An 8,819-nucleotide genomic window follows, 5' to 3' on the forward strand; every position below is an offset into this window, starting at 1 on the left:
TTTCCTTTCCAACAAGCAGACCCATTATGCCTTAAGGATGTTGATACTTATGGGGGACACCACCGCTCCTACTCCTGAAAGTTTGAAGAGGGTTTTATAAAAGGCCACTCTGGTAGCAAGGAGTAGAGATCTACCTACCTCGCAGACCGTGATGCTCTGAGTATTTGAGGACCCTAGACATGAGTGCTGCCTACAGGAGTGATGGGCGAGGTCTCGCACGGCCTTGCTAAGAACCCCACTGCTGCCCTTTGATTCTCTCTGCAGCTTGTACCCACAGCCTAGCCCATGCTAGCTCGTCATTCTGTGGGTCTACAGGAAGGGTAAACAAAGGGGCAGATGAGATCAGCAGCATCTGCAGCAAACACACCCACGTTGCTGCTCTCGTCCTGTTCACCACACCACACAGCACCTGCCCTGCTGGCTGCCGTGCCCACAAATACTTCTGTGATAACACCAACAAACAAAAATGACATCTATAGGCAAAGTTTTTTTTAAAACCTATTTGATTTTGGATTCTTATGCCTTTCTCCCTTGTCCATCCTAATCCCAAACACCAGGTAGGAGAAAGGTTGGGGGGAAAGGGGCGCAGTTCTCTTTAGCTACCCCCTGCTGCAGGGTCGCTGGGTTCTTGGGCACTATATAATACAGCTTGTCTGTGTATTCAAATGCTGACTTATGTCCTGGCAGACACGAGTACAGGCCGGACTTTGATATTTTATGAAACATCACTGTTCTCAGTGTCTTATAAATATTTTTTTGAGCTGGGCATGGTGGCACACACCTTTAATCCTAGCACGCCAGGAGGCAGAGGCAGGTGAGTTTGAGGCCAGCCAGGTCTACAAAGCGAGTCCAAGACAGGTAAGGATACACAAAGAAACCCTGTCTTGGAAAAACAAAACAAAAAACGCAAACATTTTCTCTGCCTGATTGGCATAAGAGGTGAACAGCCTACAGGTGGCACTAACAGCCAGGGACTTGAGAAGCAGAGGCGAGAGATTGGCCAGCTGGGCACTAAGAAACAGGAGAGCCTCATCGCAGAACTTAGAACAAATGAGTCACTCAGTTCTGCGAGCTGGTTGCGTTTAAGTCTAGCCCATGACGCCTATCTAAGCATTCACACGTAATCAAAGTCCCTGTGTCATTACTTAGGCGGCTGGCCGGCTGAGATCGTCCAGCGGTACTTTTCTTTATTACATTTTTATTGTGTGCCCTTGAGTACACGTGGAAAAAATGGGTTGTTTCCACCAAGTGGATCCCAGGGAGCAACTCAGTTGGCAGCGGGTGCCTTAATTTACCCAGTCTCAAGCTTTAGGGCAGAAGTACACTCCGCTGCTAAGCTGAGTCTTGACTGCAGATGCGGGAGGGCGAAGTGGAGGTCAGCTGGAGCAGTGAGGTCAGCAGCCCTCCCCCCCAGCACAGACCATGAGGCAGGAGCTCAGTTTGCACCATAAGTTTTATTCCCGATGCGGGACAGATTCTTTCCATGCCCCAAACGTATCAAATGTCGCCCTGGAAAGGCCCAGGTGCTCCCACCATCTCCAGGGAGGTTGAAAGAAAGGTCTGGACTGGGAGCCGTCCACAACGCTCTGCCTTTCCCAGGTTCCTTCCCCCCTCCAACTGAGGAACCATCGCTCTCATCCATCCAGTTAAAAAGAAAAGTTACTATTAACCAAACACACCGTAAGCATCGGCAGGGTGCCCTGGTCCCCAGCTGGACATCACCTACAGGCCACCCATGGGAGGGGCTGGGGGAGGGGCGCGCCATCACTGCTTCTGCTGAAGAGCCTCCTTCCTGGCCGCGTCCTGCAGTAGCTGTGTGTCCACCTCGTCGGCTGGCAGCTGCACGTAGCGGACCACAGAGCCCCTGATGAAGCAGTTCTTGACTGACAGCATGTGAGGGTACTTCTCAGGGTCGGTGACGCTGATGTCCGTGAGTTTTATGTTGAGGTACTAAGACAGAGGAGCGCCAACGTCAACCTAGGCTGGAGAGGACACAACAACGCACCCTGTCCATCCCATCACCTTCCCTTACCACATCTCACCTGGTCCACAGAGTGGAGGGTTCCACAGATGCTGTCAGGGGCAAAGAGGGAAGAGCCAGATTAATCTACACAGAAGTCAGCACGGAGGGAAGACCGCAGCTGGGGAGCATGGGGAGACTCAGGCCCAGAAGCAGCAGGCAGCGCCGACATGGCCTCTCGGAATAGCTCACCACTCAGCCGAGCCTCCCGCACACCACATCAACGGCCTGCACTCTGCTCAGTATTTCTATTTCCTTTTTTATGACAGGTTCTCACTTGTTGGCCAGGTTGCCTGAAACTTGTGGCAATCCTCCTGCCTCCACTTCTGGAGTTCATGGTCATCTCCTCCTTCCCACCCACGGACTCTGTGCAGCCCTGGCTGTGCTGGAGCTAGCTCTGTAGACCAGGCTGGCCTCACAGATCACAGAGATCCCATCTGCCACTGCCTCGAGTGCTGGGATTACAGGGCTAAAGGTGTGCACGGCCATCACCACCCAGCTGGTCATCTTTTAAAAGTAATATCGTACAGGGCTTAAGAGAGGTCTCAGAGTTACCAAAATCGTGAACAAATAAACTGGAATGTCCGCCCAGATCTGCACGATGCCCAGGAGCAGCAGCTGTTGTTTCTGATACAGAGTGTGTTACTTGTGTGCATGTCCTACAGAGGCCAGAAGAGAGCACGAGACCCTGGAGCTGGAGTCATAGGCGTTGTATGCAGCCCAACACACACGCTGTGAACCACCTGACGCTGCTGCTGTCCGCTGAACTCTAGTTCTCTGCAAGAGCAGCAAGCTCCTTTAAACCACTGAGCTGCCTCTCCAGCTCCACCAACTGCTATTTTAACATATACTGCTTTGGAGCCAGAGACCTATGTGTAGTGGGAGTTCTGGTTCCCTTAAAAACTCAGTATGAGCCGGACGTGGTGGCGCACACCTTTAATCCCAGCACTCATGAGGCAGAGGCAGGTGGATCACTTTGAGTTCGGGGCAGTCTGGTCTACAAAGTGAGTCCAGGACAGCTAAGGCTACACAGAGAAAACCTGTCTCAAGAACACAAACAAAATCTCAGTTATGGGGGGCTGGAGAGATGGCTTAGCAGTTAAGAGCACTGTCTCCTCTTCCAAAGGTCCTGAGTTCAATTCCCAGGAAACACATGGTGGCTCACAGCCATCTATAATGAGATCTGATGCCCTCTTCTGGTGTGCAGATGTGCATGCAGATAGAGCACTCACATACATAAAAATAAGTATTTATAAAACAAATAAATAAAATCTTAACAAAACAAAACAAACTCAGTTATCTATGTAAACACGTTTTGTTTTAGTCCCAGGTGTGGGGTGTGGGTTGGCTTCAGACTGTCCACAGCAGCACACTATTAGCCTCATGTGAGCCTTGAAAGGGCTAGCTGTGGACAGTTAACTCTGGGGACTCTGAGAGGCTGTGCATGCAGAGCTCAGGGAGGGGTAGGGCTGGAAAGGCAGTGGCTGCTCCCCCCTGCTGCTGCTGCTCCCCCCTGCTGCTGCTGCTCCCCCCCCCCTGCTGCTGCTGTTCCCCCTGCAGTCTGATGAGAAGCTGGAGAGTTCCTGACTATGAAGATCTGACTTGGTCCCAGGAGCCCAATGACGCTAGCCAGAAGGAAGTGGCCTAAGAGAGCTACGTTCCTTCTCCCCACTAACCTGTTTTCTCTCCTACTTGATACTGGGGTGTTGGAAAGAATAAGGGTGAAAGGGCAGAGATGTATAAGAACCCAGATAAAATAGATTAAAAAGGGGATGGAGAGATGGCTCAGAGGTTAAGAGCATTGTCTGCTCTTCTAGAGGTCCTGAGTTCAATTCCCAGCAAACACATGGTGGCTCACAGCCATCCATAATGAGATCTGGTGCCCTCTTCTGGCCTGCAGGTGTACATGCCGGCAGAGTACTGTTTACATAATAAATAAAAAAAAATTTTTTTTTAATTTTTAAATAGATAAAGCATGTCAACATGAAGGTGGATACCGTTCCTTTTGCTACATGTGTCCTTAGTGACGCCGACAGTCGGGCCTCTCTCTGCCCCAGCGTCAAGCCCCATGATGAGCAGGGCTATCAAGACCAGGGCTCCCGTGCCATGTCACCCACTCCCCACCTTATTTTCTATTTGCCAGCTGTTTTTAACAGTTTTAACAATCTCAAATGGCGAGTTTTACTTCTTCACTCCACATTCTGTGAATTTCCACTGCGCTGCTGAACACTCGTGGGACTTGCGTTTTGGTTAGACCACAAACATAAGGAAGGCCTCAGCCGCCCGCGACCTCTCTGGCCATAACCATCCTGCTTGTCCACACCATGATCTGTCGTAGAATCAAGGTGCTTTTTTTTCCACCCACAAGACAGGGTTTTTCTATGTAGCTCCAGCTGTCCTGGCTCTGTAGATAAGGCTGGCCTCGAACTCACGGCGTGCCTCTGCCTCCAAGTGTTGGGATTAAAGGCATGTGCCACTACATCTGGCTTCTTTCTTTCTCTTTTTTAAAGATTTATTACATATATAGTGCTCTGCCTCCATGTACACCTGCAGGCCAGAAGAGGGCACCAGATCTCATTACAGATGGTTGTGAGCCACCATGTGGTTGCTAGGAATTGAACTCAGGACCTCAGGAAGAGCAGTCAGTGCTCTTAACTGCTGAGCCATCTCTCCAGCCTTGTTTACATTTTCTTTAACAAAATGGACATCATGCCTTGTACATGACACCGAACTGCTTTCCCTACCAGGGCATCTCACCCTATGCTAACAGGTTTCAATAAGAAAGTACTCCCTACTGCATTGTAACATTTTGATGGGTTAATACTAGATATTTAAATTGTTTAAACGTTTGGCTATTACAAACATCTAGGTATATTTTTTCTAAGAGTTCAAAAAGACAAAGTTTATTTAGCATGCTTTAGAGTGCACAGTGTGAGCCTGCCTGAACATATTTAACAGATCACTTATTTTATTTTATTGGCTTTTCAAGAACAAGTCTAACAGCCTTGGCTGTCCTAGACTCACTTTGTAGACCAGGCTGGCCTGAAACTCACAGAGATCCACCCGCCTCTGCCTCACTGAGTGCTGGGATTACAGGCGTGTGCCACCACACCCAGCTCAGATTCTTTAAAAATTAAAAATTTTTTTAGGATTTATTATGTATACAATGTTCTGCTGGCATGTACACCTGCACACCTGAAGAGGGCACCAGATCTCATTATAGATGGTTGTGAGCCAAGTTGTGGCTGCTGGGAATTGAACTCAGGACCTCTGGAAGAGCAGTCAGTGCTCTTAACCGCTGAGCCGTCTCTCCAGCCCCCTCAGACATATTCATTCATATTCTCTCTCTCATCTGCGGCTGGTCTAGAACTCACTATAACGTCTGTGTTCTCCAACATATGTCTAATACAGTGATTGTATTTTCCAAGACACCACACAACCTTAAGATTGTGTGTGTGTGTAGGTATATGTGTGTGTATACTTACATGTACACACATATAACGTATATACGTACACACACATTACCGTGTGGACCTATGTAGACCAGGCTGGCCTTGAACTCACAAGGCTCTGCCTACCTCTGCTTCCTGAGTGTTGGGCTTACACGCATGTGCCACAGTACTAGGCTTAATCTTAAACTAATCGTTACACTTAGGGCACAAGCTAGTTCTTCTGTGTTTTGTCCACCTGCTCTCAAATAACTGCCAAACAAGCAAGCAAACACACCCGGTTCGGGGCCCCGGCAACGCCCGCCTTGCTGGGCTAAGTACCTACCACCTACCTCAGGTCGTTCTTCAGTTCCACGACCACATCCTTGCCCACAAGGGACTTGAAAAAGGAGTAGAAGAGCTATAGGGAGAGAGAGAGGGGGCAAGCATCACCCGAGAGGCGGCGTGGAGGAGGAACCCCGCGCCAGTCCTTTCAAATACTAGTCTCTGTGGTCCCACCGACTCTGGGAGGTCTCGAAGCCTCACAACCAGCAGTGATCTCACGGAGATTCTGCAGCCCACTGGGCCACGGACAGCGACTGCCCCGGACCTCGCCCCCGACGCCAGAACCCACGCTCCGCACCGACCACCTCCCAGGGGAAAACCTGTTCACTGTCCCCGCTAAATGCCGACGGCTTCCCACCCGCACCCTCAACAAATGCTGATCTCCAGCACGGAAACGCGAGGCTAGCTTTCCGTTCTCCCGTGGGCAGTGAGGCTGCCACGGGGAGCCCGAAGCGACCAACCGCAGCGCGCCACCGGGCCCCGCACAGTTCGAACCGCCCGCGGCGGGCGGCGGCGCGCCCTTTTGACGTCACGGTACCCACCATGGTGCTGGCGCCACGCGCTGGGGACTGGACCGCGCGGGGAAGGGCCGGGGGCTGCGGGCCGGAGGCGGGGCGAGAGACCGGGCGCGAGCCGGCCCGCGCGTGGGGCGGGACAGGATCACGCAGGCGCACGGGGGAGCCGCCAAAGTCGCCGGGCCGAGAGCGCGCGGCCGAGCCGTGTACGGCCGAGCAGAGAGGACCGCCGAACCGGAGGGGGCGGGTCTTCCGGTCTCCCACTTCCTCCCGAGCAGCAGCTTCCCAGGGCGCATGCGTGGGCCGCGGGCGCTGCGCGTTCGATGCAGTCCTCTCCTGATAAATTGATGTTTAAACGGTCCTCTGCGCCGAGTGGTCTGCTCGTGCCCTACATCTCCTATTGAGGATTGTTGGAAAGATTGAGAAAATTATGATTTGCGTATTCTTTAATGAGTGAAATACAAAAAGTTGCTAAGAGCCCGGCATGGTTGGTGCCCTCCTGGAATCCTGCGAGTTGAGGCTGGAGGGTTGTGGTTTAGAGGCCCCTGGAGCTACCTTAGCAAGGCCCTGTGTCGGCGAGACTAAAATACACAACACGCAGTTCTTATGTGTGCGTGTGTGGGAGAGGGAGAGAGAGCAGCATGAAGTCAAATCCTGATTATCGAAGGTTCCCAATAAATAAATTTATCTCTCTTTAGCCTTTTGTGGTAGTGAGGGTGCAGGGTTTCCTAGGGCTTGAACCCAGAACTTACACAATCTAAACGAATTCAACGCACAGCAGCGTCCCCAGCTCTAGCAATCTCTTTGTTTGTTTGTTTTTGAGACAGGGTTTCTCTGTGTATCCTTGGCTGTCCTGGACTCACTTCGTAGACCAGGCTGGCCTCAGATTCACAGAGATGTGAATTCACAGGTGTGCCTCACCGACTCGGTTTTTTTTTTTTTTTTTTTTTTTTTTTTTTAACTTTTGCATAGCACTTGTCTGTAAAGGACTAAACAGGCTGTAGCTCGGTGGTTTAAAAAAAAAAAAAAAGCTTATTTACTTACTTTTAAAGATTTTTTTTTCCTGTATTTGCCTGCATGTCTGTACTACATGGATAAGAAGAGGGCTTCGAGCCAGTGTGGCAGCGCACGCCTTTAATCTCAGCAGTTCAGAGGCAGAGGCAGACGGATCGCTGTGAGTTCAAGGCCAGCCTGCTCTACAGAACGAGTTCAAGACAGGCAGGGTTACACATAGAATACCCTGTCTCAAAAAAACCAAACCAGGAGGAGGAGGAGGAGGAAGAAGATGAGGAGAGAGGAAGAGGAGGAGGCTTCAAATGCCCTGGGTGTGGAGTTAAAGTTCTGAGCCGCCTGGTGGGTGCTGGGGATCGAATCTGGATCCTCTGGAAGAGGAACAAATGCTCTTAACTGCTGACCCATCTCTGCATCTTTGAAATATTTTCAAATAGCTCACCTCCAAATATTACTTTGAATGCTCTGGGAACAGCATTACCAGTCTTGAAACATTCCAGTTGTGAAGGAGCTCACAGGGGCCGACTGATAGAAGAGACATCACAAGGGCTGGAGAGATGGCTCAGGAGTTAAGAGCACTGACTGCTCTTCCAGAGGTCCTGAGTTCAATTCCCAGCAACCACGTGGTGGCTCACAACCATCTATAATGAGATCTGGTGCCCTCTTCTGGTCCGCAGGTGTGCATGGAGATACACAAAATTAATAAATTTTGTTGTTGTTGTTGTCCTGGACTCACTCTGTAGACCAGGCTGGCCTCTAACTCACAGAGAGCCACCTGCCTCTGCCTCCCAAGTGCTGGGATAAAAGGCGTGTGCCAAGAGAGAGAGAGAAAAAAAAAAAAAAAAAAAAAGACACCACAAAGTCCTCAGCAGGCACTGTTTTTAATAGTAATTAAATGGGAAGTTGCTAGGTTGTATCTTGTGTGGAAATCATGTCTGGATACATAGGGCTACATCTGCTATTTTGCTGAGGAACATTTGTTGTCTCTTCTTGAGGCTGGCTGTAGGTGCAAGGCAGCCTTGGGACATGCGTGAAGACTCTGAGTCTGGGCCTGTGATTGCAGGGTGGGGTTCTCTACAGTGTGGTGGGGGCTGGGGGTGTGGAGCACACAACCCAGAGATGGAGACTGTGTCTTCTTCACTTTCCACCTTATTTTATTTTTCAATTTTATGTGTAAGAGTACTTTTGCTTACATGTATGTGAACCACGGTGTGCAGTGATCCCAGAGATTAGAAGAGAGTGTTGCGTCTTCTGCACTTTAGACACGGAACCCTGGTCCCTCGGGAGCGTAACTAGTGTTCTTAACCGCCGAGCCGTCCCTCCAGCCCCCACCCCCACTCTCCTTTTTTGAGGCTCAGTCTGTCGTTGATCCTGTAGCTGACTGTCTAATTCAGCTAGACTGACTTGCCAGCAAGGCCCAAGATGCTTCTCTCTCTGCCAGGCCTCTGCTGGGATTACAGGAGCACATTTTTTTTTTCTTTTTTCTTTTTTAAGACAAGG

General features: G+C 50.4%; 1 protein-coding gene across 1 annotated transcript; it reads right to left on the bottom strand.

Annotated features, from left to right (window-relative positions):
• Positions 1-1,435: 1,435 nt before the first annotated feature.
• Positions 1,436-6,556, bottom strand: Lsm2 (LSM2 homolog, U6 small nuclear RNA and mRNA degradation associated). Its single transcript, XM_051153536.1, has 4 exons — positions 6,336-6,556; positions 5,802-5,869; positions 2,043-2,073; positions 1,436-1,950 (listed from the first exon to the last, which is right to left on the bottom strand). Exons 1-4 carry the CDS (start codon positions 6,336-6,338, stop codon positions 1,765-1,767), a joined length of 288 nt encoding a protein of 95 aa, XP_051009493.1. The 5' UTR covers positions 6,339-6,556; the 3' UTR covers positions 1,436-1,764.
• Between the last annotated feature and the right edge of the window lie 2,263 nt (positions 6,557-8,819).

Source organism: Acomys russatus, chromosome 11, assembly GCF_903995435.1.
Source record: "Acomys russatus chromosome 11, mAcoRus1.1, whole genome shotgun sequence".
Classification (NCBI taxonomy): Eukaryota; Metazoa; Chordata; class Mammalia; order Rodentia; family Muridae; genus Acomys; species Acomys russatus.

Coding starts and splice junctions, on each gene's coding strand:
- Lsm2 (XM_051153536.1), bottom strand. Junction 2,074..5,801: donor GAACTGAAGAACGACCTGAG/GTAGGTGGTAGG, acceptor TGCCCCTGACAG/CATCTGTGGAACCCTCCACT. Junction 1,951..2,042: donor CCCTCCACTCTGTGGACCAG/GTGAGATGTGGT, acceptor CCTCTGTCTTAG/TACCTCAACATAAAACTCAC.